The 25,176-nt window shown below is 56.3% G+C and overlaps 1 protein-coding gene across 3 annotated transcripts; it reads left to right on the plus strand.

Annotated features, from left to right (window-relative positions):
- Nucleotides 1-849: 849 nt before the first annotated feature.
- FAM207A (family with sequence similarity 207 member A) lies at nt 850-25,096 on the plus strand. 3 transcript variants are annotated; one of them, XM_027547721.1, is made up of 6 exons: nt 850-1,141; nt 4,422-4,530; nt 11,519-11,587; nt 19,498-19,648; nt 23,518-23,705; nt 24,773-25,096. In XM_027547721.1, exons 1-5 carry the CDS (start codon nt 1,004-1,006, stop codon nt 23,669-23,671), a joined length of 621 nt encoding a protein of 206 aa, XP_027403522.1. In that variant the 5' UTR covers nt 850-1,003; the 3' UTR covers nt 23,672-23,705; nt 24,773-25,096. The 3 variants fall into 3 exon arrangements, with proteins under 3 accessions (XP_027403522.1, XP_027403504.1, XP_027403511.1); XM_027547703.1 differs by having other exon boundaries at nt 864-1,141; nt 23,637-23,705; XM_027547710.1 differs by having other exon boundaries at nt 901-1,141; nt 23,640-23,705; nt 24,773-25,091.
- Nucleotides 25,097-25,176: the final 80 nt, after the last annotated feature.

Here is a 25,176-nt window from a genome sequence, read left to right on the forward strand (position 1 = left end):
CTGGTGGCTCAGATGGTAAAGAATCTGCTTGTAATGTGGGAGATTTGGGTTTGATCCCTGGCTCAGACCTCTGGGTCAGAAAGATCCCCTGGAGGAGGGAATGGCTACTCAGTCCAGTATTCTTGCCTGGAGAATTCCATGGACAGAGGAGCCTGGCGGGCTGCAGTCCATGGAATCATAAAGAGTTGGACATGACTGAGCAACTAACACTTTTTCACTTTCACTCCTTAGGCCTGGCAGAGCTGCAGAACGAGAGAATGTCTCCTGACACACTTTAAAGAAGTTGCAGGTGCCACCAGATGGGTGGGGATATGACTGGGTGGTGGGCTCGGCCTTTTCCACGCTCCAGGAAGCCTCCCCAGCAGTTCCATTAGGCTTGGTCGCAGGCTGGCAACAGGTTCTAGCCAAAGAAAGCTGGTCTAGCAGGCACTGGTCAGACATCCACCCTGGCCCTGCAGAGGCGGTGATAGCAGGACTACAGACAGGGTGGGAGCGCCGGACCTGAGAGCTGGCTTCTGGGGCTTCCTCCAGGGACATTTCTCTCCAGCCCCAGTCCAGATCCATGTTGTGAAGTCGCCCCTATAAGTCCTGGCATGATGTCTCTGAGGTGCCTGCAGCCTTCAGTCCTCTGCTCTCTTCCTCCCCCGAGGGCACTTTTGACAGGCACAAGCAAACACACTCGTGTACTTCACACTTGATCTCCTCCAGCGTTCTAACTCATCATTCCCCAGATCACACTGAGGGTGGGATTAACCAACCACACCTGCCCTGGGCGGCGGGGCGGGGCCGAAGGCGGGGCCAGGCGCCCCAGGACCCCGCCGTCTGCACCGCAGCCCCGCCCCCCTGTGGCCCCGCCCTACTCCTCTCTGAAGCCTAACAGCCGGCGCGGGCAGGATCGCGACTCCTGTTTCCGCCCGGCAGTCAGAGTGCCGGACCAGCTTCCGGCAGCGTGTGCCGCTTCAGCCCAGCGGCTTCCAGCCGGCTGTGAGTCTTCCCTGGGAAGATGGGGAAAGTGAGGAGCCTGAGGGCCCGGGTGCACCAGGTTGCCGTGAGGCCCACGGGGGAGGCAGCCCCCGGCCTCGCGTCCCCCGCCCGGGAGGTAGCCCCTCTGCAGGCCTCGACTGGTGGAGTCGCGGGGAAGGTAAGCTGAGGATACTGCGGGCGGTAGGGGTGGGAAGGGGGAGCGGGTGGAAGAAGGGGGCCGCGGGCCGGAGTCGGGCGCCACACGGTGCGGCCCTAGGGTCCCCTGCCGCCCCCCGAAGCGTCCCTGCGGCCCCAGGACCGCCCTCGGCGGGCTTTGCCGCACGGTCTGTGAGCTTTCCCGGTCCACGAAGTGTCGTGGCCTCCGTGGACCGCCAGGCTCGGAGCAAGAGGTTGATTTGCTCCGCGTCTGGAGTTATGCGAGGGAGAACCAGAAACCTTCCACCTCGACTTCTAGAAATCTGCGCGAAAAAGGTAAATATTCCTTTACGTCGTAGCTGCGCTCCAAGGAAAGGAAAGGGGATTCCCAGGATTAAAGAAAAAAGGAAGAGCAAACTGAAGAGATCATGCTGTACCCTGGAGCTGTTCCCTCCCGGTCCCCCATCCCCTGCCTCGACGGTCCCCTCAGCCCTCCCGGCCCTGAGCAGCCGCTCGTCTTTGCCTGTGTCTGTACGTTTCACATGGATGGGGTCGTGTAGGTTTCCGCCTTTGAGTTTGGTTTTTTGGACTTAGCACAGTGTTTTCAGCTCTCACGCAGGTTGTGTGATGTTTAACAATGCTTCATTCTTTTTTATGGTGGAATCACCTTCCACTGTGTGGTTAGACCGTGTTTTGTTTATCCAGGTGCTGACCCTGGAGCTGCCTGGAAGCATTTACTGGTGTTTGTAGTCAAGGGGCCAACACTTGGACAGTGGACAAAACCCTCTTGGTTTGTGGGAACCATGGCTTTGGGTCAGTAATGCTGAAGAAAACAACCATGTTTGTTAAGCATTTGCTATGTGCCAGTCACCTTACATCTTTGTAACAGTCCCAGCCCTCATTTTGCAGGGAAAAAAACTGAGAGTTTAAATGAACTACCAAGGGCATTCAGCTGCTGATGGAGGAGCTGATGTGTGATCCCAGGATCTGGCATCAATGCCCTGGCTTTCATAAAACTTTATTGGGATAGAATTCATGCCATAAAATTCATCCATTTAAAGTGTACAATTCATTGGGCATTTTAAAAAGAATATTCACAGATTTGTGCAACCATCACTACCAATTTCTGAACGTTTTTGTCACCGCCAAAGGAAATCCCATACTTAGCATCAGTCATTCTGGCAACCACAAATCTGCTTTCTGTCTCTATATATTTGCCTCTCCTGGGCATTTCATATAAATGGAATTAATACAATATGTGGCCTTTTGTGTCAGGGTTTTTTCACTGAACATGTTTTTGAGGTTTGTTCTTATAGCATTATTTTCCTAGCACTTATTTCTCTGTTGTCCTCATTCTTTTTATGGCTGGAAAATATTCCATTGTCTGAATAAACCAGACCACTCTGCATTTTGTTTATCCATTCATAAGTTGGTGGATAGATTGTTTCTAATTTTTGGCTGTCATGCTGCTGCTCTGCACTAATTTTCCTGTGGATTCATGGGACGGAATTGCTAGGATGTATAGAATTCTAAGTTGAGCTTTTTGATGAATTGCCAGTTTACTTTCCACAATGGTGGCACCATTTTACATTCCCACCAGCAATACATGAGGGCTCCAATTTCTCCACATCCTCACCAGCAATGGTTGTTGTCTGTCTTTTTGATTATATCCATCCTGCTGCATGTCAGGTGGTATTCACTCTTTAGATTTGCATTTCCCTAAAAGAGTCGGACACGGCTGAGCGACTGAACTGAACTGAACTGAAGAGATAATGAATAATGTTGAATTTTTTTCTTTTTTTCTGGGCTTGTTAGCTGTTTATCTTTGGAGAAATGTCTTTTCAAGTCCTTTGCTCACTTAAAAGTTGTTGTTTCTCTTTCTGTTGAGTTGTCAGAGTTATATATTCCGGATACTAAACTTTATCAGATAAATATGGTTTGCAAATATTTTTTCCACTTCAGTGGGTTGTCTTTTTATTTTCTTGATATTACCCTTGGAAGCATAGAATTTTTAATTGTTGTAACATCAGTTTCTCCTGTTTTCCCTTGTTGCTTGTCCTTTGGGTGTTGTGAAATGTCAGGGTTTAGTTGAAAGGCTCAGGGGAGTCTGAGCAGTTTGGTCATGGCTCTGTCTCTTTGTTGGTGTTCTCTGATGAGACATTGTCATCGTACTTCCCTGGTTCTTTAGACATGCTCTCTTTCAGTCCTGTGGCTGAGATGAGGTCATTGCCAAGTCCAGCACGTGGGCCCCTCGGACACAGCTTCTGTTGCCTAGGTCTTTTTTCCAGTCTGTCTGCGTGTGTCCTGCTCTGTTGTTCTTGAAAGCTGGCTGTCTTCGGTAGTGCTGGTGTTTGCAGGTCATCTCGGTTGTTCCCTGGCCTGGCTCAGCTCCTGTGTAACAGACCATTCTACACCAGTGTGCACCCTCCTGTCTGCCTATTATGTTTTCTTGTTTTTGTGTTGTAGCCTGGCAGCCTGGGTCGGCGCAAGCCTCTTACTGTCAGATTGTGCTTCAGCCCCCGTGGCCATAGAAACCTTTGCCCTTTACCGCTGGGTGTGCCTGTGTGGCTGGGAGGCTGCCTTCACAGTTCAGTCCCACCTTCAGCAGGGACTGGAGGCTTTGCGAGTGCAGTTGGTCACTCCTGAGCCAGTGCAGCCTTGAGCTCACACTGCTTCCAACCTGCCATCATGCTGCTTCCTGGAAGCTACCCCCAGGCCAGGGCAGCATGGTGCCTGGCCAGTGTCTGCTCAGAGGTTGTACCTAAGCTGCCGGGTTACTGACGCCCCTTCCAAGGCCCCCGTCCTGGAGCTTGGACCTGAATGAGGTGGCCGGGCCTCGGAGGCGGGGTCTGGGGTAGCATGGTGTGCCAGGCAGAGTGACCTGGAGGGTTGTGAGACCTCGGTGTGGGATGAATATGGTCAGAGACCCAGAGATTGCTGGGAGAGTGTGGAGGTGGAGGAGCAGCCATGAATGACAGGAAGAGTAAGATGGTGGGAGGTTTGGGAGGAAACCTGGGTCCCGTCTCGGGGGTTCCTGAATGTTGTGATTTGTAATTGTTACTGATCCTGGGTCTAGTCTCAGATGGTCCCGAGGCTGGAGCCAGGCCCAGGGGCGGGCGTTGGGGGGTGGGGGATGAGCTGAGGCTGCAAGGAGCATGTGACCTGAGAGTCCTGGTGCCTGGGGTGGGGGTGGGCCTTGGGTTCCTCTCCAGCTCCTGCTCTGGAGAAGCCAGGGTCTGGCCCTTGCTGAGGGGTCTTGAAGCTGCAGAGCGAGTCTTAAGTCTCCTGACTTGCCTCTTCAGGAGTTGGCTTGCCTGAACGCTGATGTGTTTGCTGGGACCACGATAGACCCCAGTGCCTTGGTGCAGCAGCTGGACGTGGAGACGAGGAGCGTCACCTCCATCAGGAGAGGTGAGAGCTGAGAGCGAACAGCATGGACCTCGGGGTGGGGAGCTTCGGTGCAGGCGAGCTTCCACATGCCCACAGGCACAGGCCGGAGCGCAGCTCAGGTCGCCCTGTGCACCTTATATGTGCTTTTATTTATTTATTGGGCTGCTTCGGTGTTAGTTGTGGCATATGGGATCTGGTTCCCTGACCAGGGATGGAACCCAGGCCCTCTGCACTGGGGGCATGGAGTCTTAGCCACTGGACAACCAGGGAAGCCCAAGAGGTGTTTTTTCTTTAGTGGAAAGTTTTAAAGATGTGCTGAATAGAAAGATGGTATTAAACATTCCATGTGCCTATCTCCTACCTTTAGCACACAGCGCTGGGCTATTTTGAGGCAAACAGCATTTCCGTCAGGAATCCTTTAGTCTGTATTTCTTAGGGCTCTTAGAAAAAAAAGACATACATGCCTACAGGGCTGTTAGCATACCTGAACACGTCGGTTGTAATAACCTTATTGCAGGTGAGCAAAGTAGAAGGAGCCCCTGTCTCCCTGACGCCTCAGGCAGGATCCAGGGTGCACTGTGGCCCCCAAGCCCCTCTTCCTTCCCTTTTGTATCGTGGGGAGAGGTCTTTCCGACTGCACACCCCCCATTTCGGGCTTTGTGACACTGTTAGCCCGGTGTCCTGTCTGGGCTGGTCCTGGAGCAGGGGGCGGCTCTCCTGCCCTGGGCAGCCACACCTCGTCCGCTCTCGGCAGGTGAAGCCTTCATGCCACCTATGCTAGCTGCGTGTTTACGGCTGAGCGATTGAGAGAAGCGTTCTCAGTCCTGTTGAAGCACTCTGGCCTCCAGGGCAGGGCTTCCGGTGTTCAGCATTATTTTTCTGAATTTCCATGTACAGTCTGTGAACTGCTGCTGGAGTTATAAGTTGTAGTTATTTCACAGGTAAGCCTGTGTTGAGTGTTTCCTGTGAGATCGTGTTGTTTGCAGCTTGGTTTGGATTTTTTTTTTTTTTCACTGGAGAGTTATCCAGATCTCCTTGCTATTCTTTGTACATTGAGACTGTAGGGAGGGAAGCCTTCTCGTCTCTGCCCTCCTAGATTCTCAGCTAGGACCCTGCAGGTTAGACTAAGAGAAGACAGATTAACAAGAGAAAAACAGAAAAACTGCTGTGTGCAGGTCACATCCCGTGACCGTGTGCAGGCTTCGCCCAGGCCTCAGTGACGGCTCAGAGGCGTGGTGAGCACCTGGGCCTCTGGAGCGTCTGAGGAGCAGCAGCAGTGCTGTGGGTGGTGAGCATGGGGAGGTTCGTGTGTGCGGCTCCCTGTGGTCCTGATTCTGGCGTCCTCATGGCGTTAAACCTCCCCGGAGGAGGGGACCCAGGCAGACCTCACCTCAGAAGCTCCCAGCTTAGGTCAGATGAGGGGAGTCGCAACCTGCTGGCTCTGTTGGCTCCAGCCCGGAGTAATCCCGGCTCCCAGAGCGGTGTGTTTTCAGCGCCATCTTCTCACCCTCAGACCCTCCTGCTGCTTCTTGGGCTGGATCCTGCAGAGCTCTGGCTGCGTCCTGCCCGAGTACTTGCCCGTGCTCAGGGGTGGGGATCGGGGGGGTACCAGGGCACTTGCCCTCGGGAGGGCAGGAAGGGTCTGGGGTCACGGCCACTCAGGCCCCTTTGGTGACACACACGATCCAGCAGTTTTGTGTGTTAACTGGTTCTCCTGTGGTTTGTGTACTGGGCAGTTTTGATCACTTTTCTTAATCATGAAGAATTTTTATGTGTTATGGAGAGCAGCTCTTTATCATTTTGGGCAAAAACTCTTCCAGGGTTTTTGAGTTGCCGAGGGAGCTAGTCCTCCAGGGAGCCGATGGGTGCTGCCGTCCCTGCCCTCCTACATACCTCTGTCTTTCTCACTCTGTCCATTGGCAAGTGCTGGGCACTTGGCGCTCAGCGTGGCACTCGGACATCTCACCTCCGTCCGGGGCTCGCATTCCTGCCACAGGAGGCTCGCATTCCTGCGGCAGCTGACAGACGTCCCCTCGCTGTGAGCCATGTCCACAGAGGCACAGCACACGGATCCCCACTTACCTGAGAGGGTGGGTCCCGCAGGGAACAGCCCACAACCCAGCACTGCCTCTGACCTCCCTGTAGTGGGACCTCCATGTGGGGCTCAGGGGACCCAGCAGAGAAGCCGTGCTGCCACTGGCGTCCCTGAGAGGTGTGCAGGGAATGGAGGGACACGGCCATGCTCTGCTGGCGCTGCATCTTGAGCATCTGTTACCTGCGTCCGTCAGGCGAGCGTGGCGTCTGCTGGGCAGGTGTGCTGTGGGCCTGCTCGGGACTCGTCCGGGCCCCTTCAGCCTCGCGCTGGTGAGGGGCTGATGCACACGCACTGTATCCTGTGCAGACGAGGCTGCGGCACCAGCGGAGGGGGAGGGCAACGTAGCCGAGCTCAGAGCCACGCAGCCGCCCTGGGAGTGACTGCAGGCCCGCCCCTGGCACAGCTGCGGTGCTGTCTCAGCTCTTGCTGTCCTTCCCCCGTGCACCGTGTGGGTGGGGTGGGTCTGAGGCTTTGCACCCAGTTCGGGGAGGCCTGGGCCGGCACCAGGACCACTGGGGCCCCATCCCAGACCTGCCGAACCTTGTCTTCACACACCCCTCCAGAAGTCTCTGATGCTGCCAGGTTTAGGATACTGGCCCACAGCCTAGTGGGTCCTGCCTCTCAACTATGGGAGCACAGAAGTGCCCATCTCCTCCTGGACCCAGGGTCCTCTTGGTCCTGAGCTGTGATGGGCTGTCATTGGGTCTCCTGATCAGTCCTCGTGGTCCTGGTCGCTGTCTCTGAGGTGGCAGCGCCTTGGCGCATGCCTGTGGGCATGACAGCCTGTGCTCATAGGACTGTCTCAGTGCGCCGAAGACACTCAGTTACCCTGAGCCTTCACGCTGAGTCTGAGGGGTCGTCGGAAAGGCCGCCACAGACAGCGTGGGCTGCCCGGGGAGCGTGGCTGATCAGAAAGATGAGGTGTCACTTCGAGGTGGAGGGGACACTAAAATCTGAGTGGCATGGCCTGAAAACCACAGGGGTGCTAGAGGGGCAGGGAGAGAAGAAAGGAAGGTGTTTTCTTCTATGGGCTGGTCAGGGAGGAGAAGGAGCCACGGAGGAGAACATCTCTTATAGTCTGAGGGGCTGGCATGCAGGGCCAGGAGGCAGAAGACGGGGACTGGCCGGCTCTTGGAAAGCAGTCTCTCCCCAGTCAGAAGCCTTTTTGAAAAAAAAAAAAGTCATAGTGTACAGAAAGCTAAAGGAGAATGGCAGGAGGAGAGGGCCCAGAGCTTGGAGCTCAGCAGCGGGCTATGTGCCTGTGGCCTTGCGGCTGGCAGAGCCCCGAGAGCCCCAGTGCCGAGGGTGGAGAAGGTGGGTGGGCGGCCTGAGGCCGTGTGCTCAGGAGCCTCCCGCTGAGGGTCGGGGTAATACCAGGCCTTATTTCTGTGTTGGGGTTGAGACAAGTCTGTAACTGTGGAATACTGGGAACGGTGCCTGGGCCTGGCCTTAGGATGGGGAAGCTGTGGGCCTGACTGGCCACACGTCCCGTTGAGTGGGCCTCCTCTCTGCAGGCCGAGGCGCCTGGTTCCCAGTGGCAGGTGTCTGTCACTGTGCCCACACCTCCCTCTGCAGCAGCAGACTTGCTTCCGCATTGACCCGTGCCTTGGCTCCCTTGGGCGCTGGGCCTCGCAGCCCCCTGGGTTTGAGCTGGAGTGGTGGCCAGGGCAGACACAGGTCATGGGGAACGTGGTGTCCAGTGACTCAGCTCTGCTTGTGACCTGCTGGGCCGTGCAGGCAGGGTACCTGTCCACCTGGACGAGAGCGTCCTCACTGCGGGCTGGGGGCAGGCAGCTCTACTGTCCAGCTCCCTGGCCCCTGTGGGCACGTGCTACACTGCCCTGTGGTCATGTGGTCCCAGAGACTGGTGGTGCCCCCCTCCCCGGGGTCTGCTGTGCCCCCTCCCCTGCAGCCTGGACTCAGTGGGGCTGGTGGACCCCAGGGTAGGGGGGCTGGTGGGCCTTGCTGGTGGCATCTCTCTCAGGGCTCCCTTTGGGAGCCCTGCCAGCCAAGGACTGCCCCCTTCTGATTCAGGCAGGGGCTCAGCCTCCTAGGGGGAAGCACTGGGTTCTGAGGTGATGGGCCTCCCCACCCTGCAGACCGCCCCCACCCACCACCAGCAGGACTCAGCTCTGGGTGGGGACCGGGGACTGGAGGGCCAGTAGAGGTCTGGGGCCCTTCTGGGCTCCCACGTCCTCTTCCCATGGGGTGCCACTGGCCAGTTCTGTTTCTAGTTCTATATTCCCTTGCACTGCGACCATGCAGGAAACAAGCTCTGTGCTCAGATAAGCGCCTGGGTGTCCCCAGTCCTCTGTACCCTGGGCTGGACAGTCCCCACCCCTAGACTCAAGCGGAGGCATGAGCAGGTGGAGGACAGGCCTGGTCGGGGATGCAGGAGCAGAAGGACCAGAGAGAGGAGGTGGCCATGCAGCGTGTCTGCAGGGGCTCTGGGCGGAGAAGTTGGGGATGTGACAATGGTGAGTGGCCCTGCTGGCCTGGAGGTCGCGGTGGAGGGACCGGGTTTTGGGGGCTCCTGTCTTGTCTCCCGGGGGCCCCAGGCAGAGAGCTCTGTGCCTGACCTTCCCTCTCTCTGTAGCCGAGCTCCCCCTGCTGACCGGCTACCACGGTCTCCTCTGAAACTCAGGCAGCTGCTCAGCAGAGGGCAGCAGTGCTGCATCTGGTCCTCAGGCCTGTCCTGCCTGGGGGAGGAGAAGAGGCTTGGGCAGGCTGACCTCAGGCATTGGAGTATCTGAGCACCTCCCAGAGGGGCTTGAAGCTCCCCATCAGACCTCCCCACCTTTCCTGCAGCTGTGAGGTCAGGGCTGTGACAGAATCCAGTTCTCCTCACTCCTCTCCAAGTGGAATAGGAGGTGTCCAGGCTGAGAGGAAGCTGCCATCCATTGCATCCGGCCCTGGGTGGGGTCCGCTTTGGGTTGGAGGGGTGGTGGTTGGCTCTCCCCTCGGTCCCCCTGACCTCCAGAGGATGCGGAGGGGAGGCCTGGAGGTCTTCGGTGGACAGCAGCGTGTGTGGGTCTGGGGGCTGGAGGATACCACACTGTCCTGGTCCTGGCTGTGGCGCTGGTTGCCTGCTGCTGGAGGCGCTGTGACCTCTGTGGCCGCAAGCTCTGCGCACCTCCCCTTCTTGCCCAGGCTCTTGCCTCCTTGCCATGGGGAGGCCCTGAGGGGAGGAGCCCACAGCTTCTGGGGACACCCTGACCCTGACTGGCAGGGCCTGTGTTCTGGGTGCTCGACCAGTGAGTTGGAGGGCACAGGCCACTGCGTTGGGCCTGCTGGCAGCTGGAGGCAGGGAAGGCCACTGCTGGGCTCGTCTTGCTGTCGTCTGGTCAAGCCCTTTCTGCCTGACAGGGAAGTTGGGAAGGGCAGTCAGATCCAGCCCGGAGGACTCTGCCTGCATGGCATCAAGGGAAGGGCTGGGCCCTTGGGCCAGTGGGAGGAGGAGGAGGAGGACAGATGTTTCTCAGTGCCTCTTCTTGGCTCTGGGTGGGCTCTTGGCTGGTGCCACAGGCAGGAGGATTTGGCTGTGGCGTGGCTGCATGAGGATGCATCCGGACAGGCCTGGGGTGCCAAGGAGCTGGGTGCACTGGGACCTCCAGGGCCCCGCAGGCAGTGGGGGTCAGAATCACGGGGCAGGAAAGTGGATGGTTGCTGGCCTGTTGCATACAGCACAGGACACAGGTGGTTAGAGGGGGAGACGATGGCAGGAAGCGTCCAGCCTGGCACCAAGTCCCTGCCCTCCTCCTCCTCCTAGTGGGAGGGCCGCCCTCAGGCCACCCTCTGGATCAGCCCTGAGGTTGGGTTCAAGTCACTGGGCTCAGGTCTCTATAAGGAGCCGTGCTTCCCCAGGGAGCGGGCTGGGCTTTATCGGCCATTCCTTCTGTCCCAGTGAGTTTTCACTTGAAGTGACCCTCTCACCTGAAGCATCACTAAGATGCTCACGGTTCTGCAGCGCAGGTTTCACAGCAGCCGATGTGGAGGTATGCGTTGGTCACCCTGCCTTCCCCAACGCCTGGGCCTCACAGGGTCGGCATGCTGGGACCTGTTTCCTGAGTGTGAGTCGGGGGTCCTGGCTGCTGAGAAGGGGTCCTGGGTGGTACAGGGTGGGCTTGACCCACCTGCCAACTTGTCCCTTGATCACAGGCTGCAGACTTAGGATTCCATCAGTCTCCATGTGTCGTAGACTCTTTTTTTTGAAATGATTTCAAAATCTTAGAGAAGTTACGGGATTGGGGCAGAAAGGTGGCTTCCTGGACCTTTGGGGACAGGTGTCCGGCTTGAGTCTTGTCCGAGGTCCCCATGTAAGGCTGCCCTCTGCCTCCTGCCACCGCCCCCCTTACTCAGCTCCCCTCCCGGACAAGCCGTCCTCACCTCACCCCTGTAGCCTGGCACCCGCGTGGGCCCCGCCGTGCAGGCCCTCTGTCCCGCCTCCCTGCCTGGGCACCTGCAGCCCGCTGACCAGCCCCGGGTGACTGGCGGCCCTTCCTGCTAGGGATGAGGGGCCAGGGTGAGTGGGGAGGAGAGTGGGTCAGCCTGGGGCACGGGCAGAGGTTAGGCATGAGGCTGTGGGTGTGGGCTGTGACTTGGAGAAGAGGTGGGAGCCCCGTGGGAGTCCTGGCTTCCCTGAACTGACTGAGCAGTAGGCCACCCTGACAAGCGTATGTCCTCTCAGCTTCTACTTAGATGCCGGAAGTCTGCGGCCATTGGATCTTGGAGAGTGCACCCGCCGGGTGTGTGTGTTGTCTCTGGGGAGACCAGTGAGAGCCCAGTGTGCGGGCGGCCTGCAGCCCCTGGGTCCCGGGTGTCCCGCAGCCACGGCCAGGCGCGGCGGCGGGCGCCCTGAGCAGAGGTGCAACCTGGGCTCCTGGTCTGTCCTGCTCACACGTGTTCTCTTGGCAGGTGCTGAGGCCAAGACTGTTCTGCCCAAGAAGGAGAAGCTGAAGCTGAGGCGCGAGCGGTGGCTGCAGAGTAAGCTTCCCCGTCCTGTCCTGTCCCGTCCCCAGTGGACCCTTGTCCTGGGCTGGCTCAGAACCCGGCCTCTGGGTGGTCCGGGCCCTGGAGGAGGCAGCCTGCACTATAACAGGCAGATGGCAGCGGGGTGGCCCTGTCACCCATGCGAGGGTCTGCACGGCCTTACCTCACTCCCCACCAGGAGTGTCACCCACTCTCGGGGGTAAAACGTCAGAGAGGGAGTGCCTGAGGGTCAGGTGATTTATGACACGAAATTTCTCAGATCACCTTCCTGGCCTGCGTGTGGCCCTCGGGGTCCCTGGCAGAAGCTGCCGTTCACCCACTGGTGGGGTCAGGGACCCCGGCCTTCGCCCTCTTATGGGGGTGCCTTGGCCTGCCTATCAGGGTGGGTTTCTTCTTAATAATTTTGGAAAATATACTTATTTTTCATGATGCTGAATATTTGCTGGTGTTTTTCTGAAGGTTTTCTTGTGAACATTGTTTTGTTGTTTTTTTTTCTTACAGTTATCTTTTTAGTCTGATTTTGCTGACTTTTAAAACTACTTTGAAATGTTTTTTTATGTTCTCACACCGTTAAAATATGACCAGCATTATTTTTTTCCTTGAAGGTTTTAAACAAATTATATGTTTAATAAATTCAAAATTTTTAGAGAAATGTATCAGTTTCATCCATAATTGTTAATTTTAAGTTTTCTTTGAGTTTTTGGATGTGTCTTAAGGAAATGTCCATTCATGCATTTTCTTTTCCACGGTCTGTAGCATGGGGTTGTGCAAAATATTCTTTGTAAAATGGATTTGGAAAGTTAATAGGCCGGGACCACTGGACCCCTGAATATTCTGGGCTATAGTTCTCTGATGATGTTTAAGTTTTCTTCTGTGACGGTTGGCCTTTTTTTAACTACTTGAGCTAATCTTGGTCACTCACTCATTTTCCCATAAAACCATCTAATCAGATCTCAGCCTTTATTGGCAGAGTTGCTAGTTTCTCATTATTTAACCTCTTTATTACTCTTTATTTGTATCCCCTTCTCTCTCTTCTGATTGATTTTGTCTTATCTGTTCCAGGAATGCCTGTCTTTAGTTGTCGTCTCCTGTTTTGTTTTCTAAATTGTTAGTTTCTGTTGTTTTAATACCCTGTTCTTGGTTTCTCCAGGTTTGTTTTAGTGACTTAGTCATTTATTTTTGAACAAAAGGCTAAATGTTAGCCTCTGACTGTAGCTTTAGCTACAGCTCCCAGATTTCTTTCACTGAGTACTTTATTATGAAAAGTTTTGTACAGAAAAGTGGGAAGAATTTTACAGCGGACACCCATTTGCCCACCATCCAGACTTTACCATGAGCGCATCACTTCTTTATCACGGCTGTCTGTCTGTCTGGTCCAGCCACCAACCCTTGTTTTAGCTGTATGTTCCAAAGTGGATTACAGATTGAGCACACTTTCTCCCTAGTAACTCTGCTAGAGGTCAGTATTTGTTTACGGTTCGTTTTAGTTTTGATCTTGAGGTAACGTTTGCATGTGGTGGCCTGGGCCTTCAGTGTGCTGTGTGGTGACTTGGGGCCAGTGCGCGCGCACACATCAGAGTCCTCTCGGGACGTCGGCCGGGCCCCGCCCCCAAAGGCAGCTCCGTCTGCTCTTTTCAGGTCGAGTTCAGGCTTCGCTGCTCTGGACGTCGGGTAAGGGCAGTCTTTGTGTGTCTGGGTTCTCCTGCTCAGCTGGGCGTTGGGCTCATCTGTGCTGGGTGGAGCTGTGGTCTGGGCCTGTGTGTTGCTGAGAAGTGTTTCCTTATGTGGACACACTGCTTGGTATCCACTTTCCTGTGGATGGACACCTGGTGTCTTTTCTCTTTTTAGCTGCTGTGAATAGGCTGCGATGAACATTCTTCACAAGTCTTTTTGTGGACATATGTTTTCATTTCTCCTGGGTAAACACTTGGAATGGAATGCTGGGTCATAGGGCAGGTGTATGTTTAGTTTTACAAGCAGCTCCCAGACGTTCCTCTCCTGTGGTTGTACGCTTACGCCCCCGACAGCGCGGGGGAGTTGGGGTTGCTCACAGCCCCTCCAGCACGCCAGTCCTGCAGTCCTGGCCGTTCTGCTGAGCGTGAGGTGCCTGTCACTGTGGTGAATGGGCGTTTCGTCTGCTGCTGCCCACTGGGGCGTCCTGACGCCCAGGCCTTGTTTCCCGAGGCTCCTGAGGGCTCTTTATTATTGAGCTCCAGGAATCCTCTGTCCTGGAGGTCAGTCTCCTCAAATGTGTTTTGCAGATAATTTTCTCCCAGACTGTAACTTGCCTATTTATTTTCTCAACACTTTTTTTTTTAAACTGAACAGAAGTCTAATTTTGAGGACACTGATTTTGTCTCTTTTCTTTGCATGTTTAGTGTGTGAGCACGTTCATATGTGTGTGCACGCGTGCGTGTGCCTTGTTTAAGGAGACTGCCCAGTCCCAAGACAGGACGATAAATCCTACCCTTCTGAAAACTTTATGGTTTTAGCTTTGATATTTAGATTTCTGATCCATCTTGATTTATGTTTGTCTGTGATATGAAGCACTGGTTCAGGGTTTTCTTTCCTTGCGTTTCATCAGTGTTTGTCATAAACACTCTCTCCTTGCGCAGTCATCCTGATGTCTGTGGAAAGCTAACGCCTCTCACCATGGTTCTGCTCACTGACCCTCCTCGGTTCCAGCCTGTTGAAGCTGCAGCTGTGAAGCAGGTCCTGGGGTTGGACAAGGAAGTCCTATGTCTGTCCCTCAGTTTCAAGACCGCTTTGGGGGGTCCAGGTTCTTAGCATTCCCGTGTGACTCTGATCACAGGCTGGTCAATGTCTTAAAGCCGCCACCTCCACCTGGTGCAGTAGTGACCTATGGATCATCGCTTTGAACCCGTGCATCAGTTCAGAAGTGCTGTTTTAACAAGGCCGGGTCTTCATCCACGGACACGGTAATTTTTCCTTTAATCTTTTGTTGTTGTTCAGTCACTAAATTGTGTCCGACTGTTTTTGACCCCATGGACTGCAGCATGCGAGGCTCCTCTGCCCTTCAGTTCAGTTCAGTCGCTCAGTCGTGTCCGACTCTTTGCAACCCCAGGAACTGCAGCACACCAGGCCTCCCTATCCATCACCAACTCCCAGAGTCCACCCAAACCCATGTCCATTGAGTCTGATGCCATCCAACCATCTCATCCTCTGTCGTCCCCTTCTCCTGCCCTCAGTCTTTCCCAGCATCAGGATCTTCTCAAATGAGTCAGCTCTTCGTATCACGTGGCCAGAGTATTGGAGTTTCAGCTTCAACATCAGTCCTTCCAATGATCACCCAGGACTGATCTCCTTTAGGATGACTAGTTGGATCTCCTTGCAATCCAAGGGACTCTCAAGAGTCTTCTCCAACACCACAGTTGAAAAGCATCAATTCTTCGGCGCTCAGCTTTCTTCACAAACTCTCACATCCATACATGACCACTGGAAAAACCATAGCCTTGACTAGACAGACCTTTGTTGGCAAAGTAATGTCTCTGCTTTTTAATATGCTATCTAGGTTGGTCATAACTTTCCTTCCAAGGAGTAAGCGTCTTTTAAGTTCTTCTTCACTTTCTGCCATAAGGGTCTTGTCATTTGCAAACCTGAGGTTATTGATATTTCTCCTAGCAATCTTGATTCCAGCTTGTGCTTCCTCCAGCCCAGCATTTCTCATGATATACTCTGCATACAAGTTAATAAGCATGGTGACAATATACAGCCTTGATGTACTCCTTTTCCTACTTGGAACCAGTCTGTTGTTCCATGTCCAGTTCTAACTGTTGCTTCCTGACCTGCATACAGGTTTCTCAAGAGGCAGGTCAGGTGGTCTGATATTCCCATCTCTTCCAGAATTTTCCACAGTTTATTGTGATCCACACAGTCAAAGTCTTTGGCATAGTCAATGAAGCACTGCCCTTCACTGTCTCCCAAAGTTTGCTCTGATTCATGTCCATTAAGTTGGTGATGCCATTCAAACATCTCATCCTTTGTCATCCCCTTCTCCTCCCACCTTCAATCTTTCCCAGTATCAGGGTCTTTTCAAATGAGTCAGCTCTCTGCAGCAGGTGGCCAGAGTATTGGAGTTTCAGCTTCAACATCAGTCCTTCCAATGATCACCCAGGACTGATCTCCTTTAGGATGGACTGGTTGGATCTCCTTGCAGTCCAAGGGACTCTCGAGAGTTCTCCAACACCACAGTTCAAAAGCATCCATTCTTCGACATTTAGCTTTCTTTGTCAACCAACTCTCACATCGGTACACGACTACTGGAAAAACCATAGCTTTGACTGTATGGACCTTTGTTGGCAAAGTAATGTCTTTACTTTTTAATACGCAGTCTAGGTTTGTCATAGCTTTCTTTCCAAGGAGCAAATGTCTTTTAATTTCATGGCTGCAGTCATCATCTGCAGTGATTTTAGAGCCCAAGGAAATAAAATCTGCCACTGTTTTCTTTGTTTCTCCCATCTGTTTGTCATGAAGTGATGGGACCGGATGCAATGATCTTAGTTTTTTGAATGTTGACTTTTAAGCCAGCTTTTTCACCCTCCTCTTTCACCTTCATCAAGGCCTCTTGAGCCTTTTTAGTTCCTCTTCATCTTTGCCCTTAGGGTAGTATTATATGCATATCTGAGGTTGTTGATATTTCTTCTGGAAATCTTCATTCCAGCTTATGATTCTTCCAGCATTTCGTGTGGAGTACTCTGCATATAAGTTAAATAAACAAAGTGACAATCCACAGCATTGTCATACTCCTTTCCCGACTTTGAACCAGTCAGTTGTTCCATGTCTGGTTCTTCTGTTGATTCTTGAGCCGTATACAGGTTTCCCAGGAGACAGGTAAGGTGGTCTGATATTCCAGTCTCTAAGAATTTTCCATAGTTTGCTGTGATCCACACAGTCAAAGGCTTTAGCTTAGTCAGTGAAGCAGAATTTTTTTGAAGCTCCCTTGGTTTCTCCATAATCCAACAAACGTTGGCAATTTGATCTCTGGTTCCTCTGCCTCTTTGAAACCTAGTTTGTACATTTCCTTTCATGTAAATTTTTCTCAATTTCTGTCATCCTGTTGTGTGATTTTCAGAGTAGAGGTCTTAGATTTTTTTTGTTTGGATAAGCTTATTGCTAACTGTTCATTAGCTTATTGCTAATAGTTTTTGAAGCTATTATAAATGGAATTCACAAAAGTTTCATTTTCCAGTTTTTACTATGTATTATTATATTATCATTTATTAATTACTATTAACTCTGTATCCTCTGATCTTGTTAAAATTGTGTGTTCTGGTAATTATCCTGTGGATTTGGTAGAATGTTTTACATAAACGATCGTGCTACAATACTTAAGATAGAGACAGTTTTACCTCTCTTTCCAGTCTCTGTTTTATGTCTTCTCTTCCTACTGCAGCAGCTAGAGGGGGTGAGGATTGTTTCTAGTCTCTGGGAGCCAAGGGCCCATGGTCACTGTCCTGTGAGCTTGCTTTGCTCAGGGTCAGTAACCTCAGGCCACGTTGGGGCATAAAGCCGGTAGTGCTCACTCGAGCTCTGTTTGTTATGGGTGAGCTGATGCGGGCAGGGAAGCAGGGGAGGGTGACCAGGGTGGACGGACCCTCCAGGGAGCTGTGCCTGACCTTCTGGGCACCACGTGGACTACAGGCCCTGTTGGCACTGCGGCAGGCTTGAGGCGATGGGGGGAGGAACTGCTTGCTCGTGTCGCCCACCCCGGGCTCGGAGTCGCCCTCACCTGGGCTCAGCTGGGTCAGCGTGGGTCTGCACTGTCCCTTCTGTGGCCTGCTTCACCAGAGAGTGTCTGGTGTGTATGAGACGCGGTTTCTGGTAGATAGTGTCTCAGATCGGGGAAGTTCTTCCTGTTCTTGGTTTCCTTGTGATCTTTATCCTGAGTGGGCAGTGAATTCTGTCAGATTCTGTGGACACTTCTTGTGGTAACTGCGGCCTTTTTTGAAGCAGCCGCTGCAGTGACTCGCCGGCACGTGTGCCCGTGTTGTGCCGTCGTTGCACACCTCAGATGTGTGCTGGGTGGACCCCACCTGTTACTAACCTAAGACGCTGATGTGCTGGCTCCTCTGTAGGCAGACAGGTGTCCTGTGTCCTGCCAGGAGCCAGGCCTGCCCTGCCCTCTCTGGTCCCCTGCAGCCTTGGTGCTGGGCCTGCCAGGAAGGGAGCTACCTGTCCCTTCCCCTGCCTGACCCCTGACCCCCAACTCCTCCTGGGTGCTAGGCTCCCCGGGAAGAGGCACCAGCTTCACAAGCTGAATAAATTGCCCTGGCAGCATGGAGAGCCCTGGATCGTTGCCTTTAAATCCTGGTGTCCCAACACTGAGGGGTGGCCTGGGCCAGGGCCCAATGACCCGGAGGAAGGTGGTCTTGGTCCCACAGCCCAGCTCTCTGGAGTGAGGTGCAGGCCCCTGGACTGCGGCAGCCTGCTTGCGGCTGGGGCAGGTGTGTCCTGCTGGGCTTGTCTGGCTCGCCCTTGCTGGGCTTCTCTGGGCCTCTGGGGGTGACTGCTAGCTGGGAGGGGCTGCTCCTGCCAGGCTTCCCAAGTAGTCAGTTTCTGGAAATTACTCTCTTTTGGAGATGCCTGTGGGGGTCAGCACGCACCCCTCACATTTCACACACACCTCCCGCACTCGGGGTGGGCTGTCCTGAGTTGCCCAGCCCCCGTTTTCCTGGCCTGCCCTGTGTCTGGTGTCATCACCGCTCCCCTGGTTACCGTGCCCACCTCCATCACCTCTCACACCTGCCCTGAGGGGCAGCTGGGCAGCCACACACCCACATCCCCTTGCAAGGAAGAGGTCCCCTGTCGGGCCCGCCTAGGCCACTGGCTGTCACCTCTCTCCTGGCTTCTCCTGGCCCCTTGGCTGCACTCAGTCCACCGACCGCTCGTCGGGAAGGTGCTTCCAGTTTTTTTTTTAGAGGAGATTCAGTCTGCAGCTGGTTATTTATAGCCCAGTAAAACTCGCACAGTAGGGAGGCGGGGAGCGTCTCTGCTGTGGTCTAGCCGTCCCAGATCCATCACAGCCTCATTTCCCAGCTTTTTAGAAGCAGAGCTTTTTTTTTTTTTTTTTAAGGAATCTAATACAGAACAATTAACAAATCGCTTTTCACAGATTCAGGCAGCCTCCCGGAGCAAGGTCTGCACACAGACTAGTGAGCTGCCGGGTCCGCACACCACACTGTGGAGACAACGTGCTTGAGAGCGTGTTTTATTAACAGTTTCAGAATACACACCGCTTATAAAATGGAATTCAGATCTCGAGGCCCTTCCGTGTGTGGTGGCCACAGCCCTGCTGGCCGACAGCGGCCTCACCCAGCGGCTCACCCACGCCCTGCCCTCCACCTGGCACCCTGGACCTGGGCCCTGTCACCCTGTCTCTCTGGCCAGTGCCCCTGCCCCTCCTCACAGCCCCCACATCGTGCAGGAGCCCCCTGGAGACCCCCCCTTGCTTTGCACCTGGCCAGTGTTGGGGACCCTTCACCCTGTCACCACCTCCCATGGGGACCACTTCTCTTTTCTGGGCGCATCCCCAAGAAGCTGACTGGGGGGCAGAGGGGAGGGTACCAGCTGCTCTGACTCTGCAGGCCCCTCTGTCTGCCCACCCCTCCGCCCACCCCCTCCTCCAGGCCTCAGGGCCCTGGCCTCCCCAAGGGCAGCTCCTCTGCCTGCAGCCCGTCTCCCCAGGCTTGTAATTCCACAGCCATCTCCAGGATTAAGGGGAGCAAGTCGCTTGGGCTGCACCCCTCTACCCCCTCCCACCCTGGGTTCCCAGCTAAGCTCTGGCTATGCAGGCTGGGAGCCGGGACCCTCTGCTGCTAAAGTCCATGGCCGAACACTTATCCTCCTGGGTCCTCTCTCACTGACCCTGTGTCCCTCTTCCTCAGAGATTGAAGCCATAAAGCTGGCGGAACAGAAGCTCAAGGCGGAGAGGAGGCGGAGGGCCACGGTGGTGGTGGGGGACCTGCAGCCCCTGAGGGACGCCCTCCCTGAGCTGTTGGAGCTGGAGGCTGGCGGCCGGTGGCCCCCTACCCGACGGTGAGTGTCGTGTCCGCAGGAGAGGCTGAGCAGTGGTGTGGCCGGGCCGGGCACTGACCCTGCAGAGGCCCGTCTTGACTTGGGACACCCTTGTCTCAGGCCCAACCATGAGGTGGGGGCCCTGGGCCTTCTCAGGAGTGGGTGCCCGGTGGTGCATCAATGGCCTCCCACAGCCACTCAGCCGGGCGCTGTGCCTGGGGGTCCCTCCAGCTCCATTTTCCCACCCGTTGCCCAGCCACTGCCCTTGTCACCCCAGCCCCCTGCCCCAGGCTGGGCCTTCCTCCTGGGGCTCGTCCTGCTCCCCTGGGACCCCGTGCTGCAGAAGAGTGTCCTGCTGTGCACCAGCCAGGTGTGACCGTGGCTTGGCTTCAGGACGAATGGGGAGTTGGAGGCCTTCCTGTCCTATCATGGTTCCTGGACCTTCATCGTTGCCTTTGTCTTTGATTTTGTCTTTTTGAAATAATTCTTTTTCCTGCTGAATACCCCTCTGAGGAGGAAGGGTTGGGGTGGTGGGTGACAGGCTCAGGGCCCCTTGGCTGCAGAGTTAGGTGGTCAGTTCTAGCCAGTCTGGGATGGGAGTGCCCAGAGCGTGGGGTCCAGACAAGGAGTGGCCATCGGAGCTGAGGTTTGGTGATGGAGCTGGAGCCTGAAATGCGCATTCCATTCCTGGTTCTTGAACAAAAATGTGACCCGGTCAAGCGTCCTCACCCTGCTTGCAGTTTTCTCATCCAAAAAATGTGCTTGGTGCTCCCAGAGGGGAGAGGGCTGTGCGGACACCGGCCTTCAGCGGAGGAGGGCCCTGCGAGGCGGCCGGGGCGGGGGGCGCTCTCCCGGCCACTGTCACCCCGCCCCCAACTGCCTCTTGGCACCAGGAGCTGTCTGCCGAGGTAAACGTTATTCTAGAGCAGAGTTTGATGATAGAAAAGTTACGATGGTGATGCCCAGAGTCACACGGCTCTCCTCACGTCTGACGTCAGCCTGTGCATTTTTCATAGTCAGGAACCAGCTTCATTCATAAATAATAGTCGGCTAAAAGCTCAGTCTGTTCAGACTCCTCAGTTTCCCCTACTGACCTTCTGCTGCCCCAGGGCTCCAGCCAGGCCCCCACATGACATGCAGCCATCGTGTCCCCTCAGAGCTCCTCTGGGCTGTGACAGTCTTTCAGACCTTCTTGCCTTTAACGACCTTGACGGTTTGGAGGAGGAGCCAGGCGTTTTTCAGGACGCCCCTCAGGGAAGACCACAGAGGGGAGGGGCCCTTCTCACCACGTCCGGTCAGGGTGCGTGCTGTCACGTGACCTCCATGGTGGACGCTGACCGTGGTCGCCCGGCTCAGGCAAGTCTGGCAGGTGTCTCCACTGTGCTGCCACCACCTCCCACCGTCCTCTGGAAGGAGGTCGCTGTGCCCACCCCCCACCCGAGGAGGGGCGCTCCCCTCCCCTGAGGACGGGACAGCTGCAGAGCCACGTGGATCCTCCTGGTTTCCTTCTCTGTCACTTGTTTACGTCAGGCTGGCCCCGGGGGTATTTATTTATTTTATGCTTTGGGCCGTGATCCAGTACTGTTGCTGTTCTGTTGCTGAACCGGCTCTGGCACTGGCCCTCGGGAGTTCCTCGATTGGCTCTGCTGTCCCACCCCGACACTCCCATCTGTGGGGGCTGTTGTGTTTTGTTTCTGAGTACGTCCCTTCCTCGGGCACAAGATGCTCCAGGCTCATCTAGGCATTTCCTGTTCCTGTCTGAGAGTCAGTGTTCCTCCAGGGAGCCTAGTCCCTTCCGCTGGAAATGGTGTAAGAGACCACGATCTGGGTGCCGACGTCTGACCACGGCTGGGGAGTCCTGGCCCCTCTCCGCAGGCTGGGGTCCCCAAGACCACTCTTAGGCTTTGCGATTCCCACGGGACTGTTACCCTCACAGTCACGATTAGAGTGAGCTGAGGAAGGAGGGACGTGGGGAGGGCCCAGGAGAGTCACCACCGTGGGCCCCAGGGGGCAGCCCTGGAGTCTCGCCCAGGACCGCAGGGGTCCTGCCACACTCGGCCCTGGGGTGGGCTGTGAGGCCGCAGGCTTCGATCCCTCCCCTCCATCCTGTGCCCTCCTCCCGTTGGCAGGGTGGAGTGGAATTGTCAGCCACGGAGGTCTGCTGGGCCGGGTGTTTGACCTCTTCTGCTTCACAAGGGCAGGGCTTTCGGGGCCTGGTGCAGGAATGCCCACCCTCCCAGCTCCCCCCGGCATCAGAGTTGGGCAGGATATGTTGTGGGGCAGCTTTGTGCCTGGGAACCCAGACCCCAAGTGCCTTGCCTGGGTCCAGTCGCCTGCTGGGATACCCCAACAGAGGCCCTGGGCTGCCCCAGGTTCATCCCACATCTGGGTGGTGTGGGGAGAGCCCGAGGTTCTGAGTGGGCCCAGTGGGCTGTTGGGTGTTCCCCCCGACAGGTGGCACTGCCCAGCACTGACCTGGCCCTCAAGCCCCTGGAGAGCCTGAGGGGCCCAAGACCAGAGCAGGTGGTGCTCTGCCAGTGGGCTACGCTCACCAGGGAGAAGGGTTGAGTCTAGAGAACGTGGTTCCCCCATGGTCCAAAGGTTGTAGAGGACGAGAGCGGGTGGCCTGACACGGGGGGGCCTGACCCTGGGAGCGGGCGCCTGTCACCAGCTGGGCTTCCTGGACCTTGGGGCCTCGGGATCATCCACCAGTGCTGTGGATTGAGACGAGAGTCCCATTTGGTTTTGGGCCCCAGTCCCCTTGGGGTGGGTGCCACAAGGGTTTGTTCACATCGGAGGGGTAGGGATGGGGTAGCACAAGAGCCCCGAAGCTGAGAGCCACCTGGGCCCACTTGCATCCCCAGGCACTGGGTGCCAGCTGAAGGGAGCCTGTCAGGACAGCACTGGCCTGTCTTGCATTCTGGGAAACAGACTTCTGCTGGAGCAACTTCCCCAAGGGTTACCCCAGGGCATTCAGCACCCAGAGCCGCAGCCCCCAGTGCTGGCAGGGCCAGGGTCGTCTTCCAGCTCTGTGGGTCTCGGGAAAGGGCAGCTGCTTCGGTTCTGGCAGGAAGGTCTCTGTCCACTCTTTGTCGCTTCTCAGTGCGCTCGGCCCTGCAGCAGAGCTACCCAGGTGCTGGGTGAGCTGGGGCCCCAGCCTTTGAAGCGGGTGGGCAGGACCTGGGCTGGTGTCTGGTGTGAATGTCCCCGCCCTGGGCCGCTGGGGTGAGCACGGGGGGGTCAGTTCCCTGCGCCCCCGTGGCCTCCGGGAATCCACCCTGCCTGCCTTTGTCCAAAATGGAAAACCCCAGCGGGGAGGGGCGTGCCATTCCCGTGAGCAGCCTGCCAGGCCCTGGACATGTCCTGAGGCTTGGGTGAGGGTCCTGCCTCTCCTTGCCACCCTCCCCATGTCACCCTAGGCTGCCTCTGGACCCTGAGGGGACTCCCAGGGGTGTGCTTGCACCTTGGGGCCCTTGACTGTCAGAGCAGGAAGAGGCCGTGGGAGGCCTTCTTACCTGAACTAGATGGGGATGAAGATTCAGGGCATGAAGTCCCCAGGCCTCCTGACTTCCCAGCATGGAGGCGCCACCTCCTGGGTGGGGGGCGTGGCTGGGGGAAGGGAGAACCAGGCCCTCCGGATTGGCAAGGGTGGGGCCTCTGGGAGCTCTGTGGTGGACACAGAGAGGGGTCAGTGGTGAAAGGAACAGGGCCACAGTGTCCGGGGGCTGTCCTGGAGCTCTGGAGCGGGAGGGAGTCGGGATGAAGTAGCCCCAGAGCAGCTGAACAGGGAACAGAGGGAACATGAATAAGAAATGGGGGCTCCTGGTCTGCAGGCCAGAGTTAGGTGGTGTTTCAGGACTCACAGGTTTTCTGGGTTCCCGTTCTGCCAGGTCCTTCCTGCCGTGTCGCATCTGTAGCCTTCCAAGCCAGCCGAGAGCCCTGTGTAGACTGTGGCCTCCAGTCGAGACTCGAATGTGTGCCACGCTGACCCCTTTCTCCGTGTCCCCAGCAGGGCGGCCAGCAGACCCCGGCCCGCCGAGCTGAGCCGGATGAGCGCCATGCAGAGACTCCAGCTCCTGTGAGTACCACACGCCCTGCCCCCTGTCCCCAAACACACACCCGCAAAGGACGCCCGGTGTCCTGCCTGCCTCCACATGGCCCATCCAGGGCTTCCCCCACCTGAGTCCTTGGTGTGTTGGGGCTCAGCCTGGGGGGCGTGGACGACTGTCTCCAGGGACCAGGAAGCCCCTTCCCCTGGAGTGCTGAGGGCAGCCGCTGGGTCTTGGGGGGCCGCCCTTGGGACCCGGGTCCCAGGTGTCTTGGGAGTGTGGACACCTGGCCAATCAGTCAGCCATCTGTTGGGGTCTAAAGTCTCCCTGTTAACAGCACAGAAAGCTGGGGCATGGTGGGGTTTGACCTTGTCTTTGGGCACGCACCTGTGGAGGGTACAGGCTGGGCTCTCCACCCTGCCTCGCCACAGTGCCGTGGAGGGCCCACCACCCTGAGGTCCGGACAAGGTCACCTCAGTTTCAGTGGCAGAGATGTCCCTAGAGGCACCTGACCAGGTCACCCATGGCTGTGCTGGGCTGCAGGGCCGAGGTGTGAGCCGGCCCTGGCGCCTCAGGGAGGTGACGTGGCCGGCTGGGCTTAGGGATGGGCACAGAGAGGCAGCCCCCCCCGTGGACTCAGGGCCCAGGGCCTTCTGCAGGAAGGGTGGGCCCACTGCAGACCCCCATCACCACTGGGCCCGGCACCCCTGCTCCTGTGGGACCAAGCTGGCGAGGAGCTGCCGTGTGAGGTCTTGAGTGTGCAGTGCGCATTCCCCGCCTTAGACAGCAGCTCCTTGTCACAGTTGTGGCGAATGAGGGGCCTGTGTGCCCACCAACAGGCCCTAGGACAGCCCCTCCGCTCCTACCTGAAGTGCCCCCTCCCCCGGGCTTCAGACACCCATCTGCCCCCACACCCAGACCCACCAGGCAGAATCTCAGAGCCCCGCAGCCTGCCTCACACCCCGCCCTGTCCAGCCCTGGACCAGCCCTGTGCTGGTGTCCCTCCCTGCGGGGTGGCTGTGCCGAGGCTGGCCCTGCGGTTGCTGGTTGCTCTGCACCCACCCTTCCCACTGACCTCCGCTCTCCATTCTTGCAGCGAGGAAGAACGGACGCGGTTCCAGGAGCTGCTGGCCAGTCCGGCCTATAGAGCCAGCCCTCTGCTGGCCATCGGGCGGCAGTTGGCCGAGCAGATGCAGCTGGAGGGCGGTGGGCAGCCCTGACCCCGTGGGGCGTGTGAGAGCACCGAGGCCACCCACGAGGAGGTGCCCAGGGCCGGCTTGGCCACTGTCCCCTGGGCTGCCAGCCCCTTCTTCCGCGACACGGCTGCTGTGCTTGGCAAAGGTGGGAGACAGGCAGTTGACACGGGAGTATTGTGACGACACATTTATTTTTGCAATAAAAACACTGCTGGAAAACCCAAGGTGTCCATGGAGCTCAGTGCCCGCCCCACAGGAGGTGGTGCAGCCATGCGGCCGGCCTTCTCCTCCCTTTTCTCTTCCG

This window comes from Bos indicus x Bos taurus, chromosome 1, assembly GCF_003369695.1.
Source record: "Bos indicus x Bos taurus breed Angus x Brahman F1 hybrid chromosome 1, Bos_hybrid_MaternalHap_v2.0, whole genome shotgun sequence".
NCBI lineage: Eukaryota > Metazoa > Chordata > Mammalia > Artiodactyla > Bovidae > Bos > Bos indicus x Bos taurus.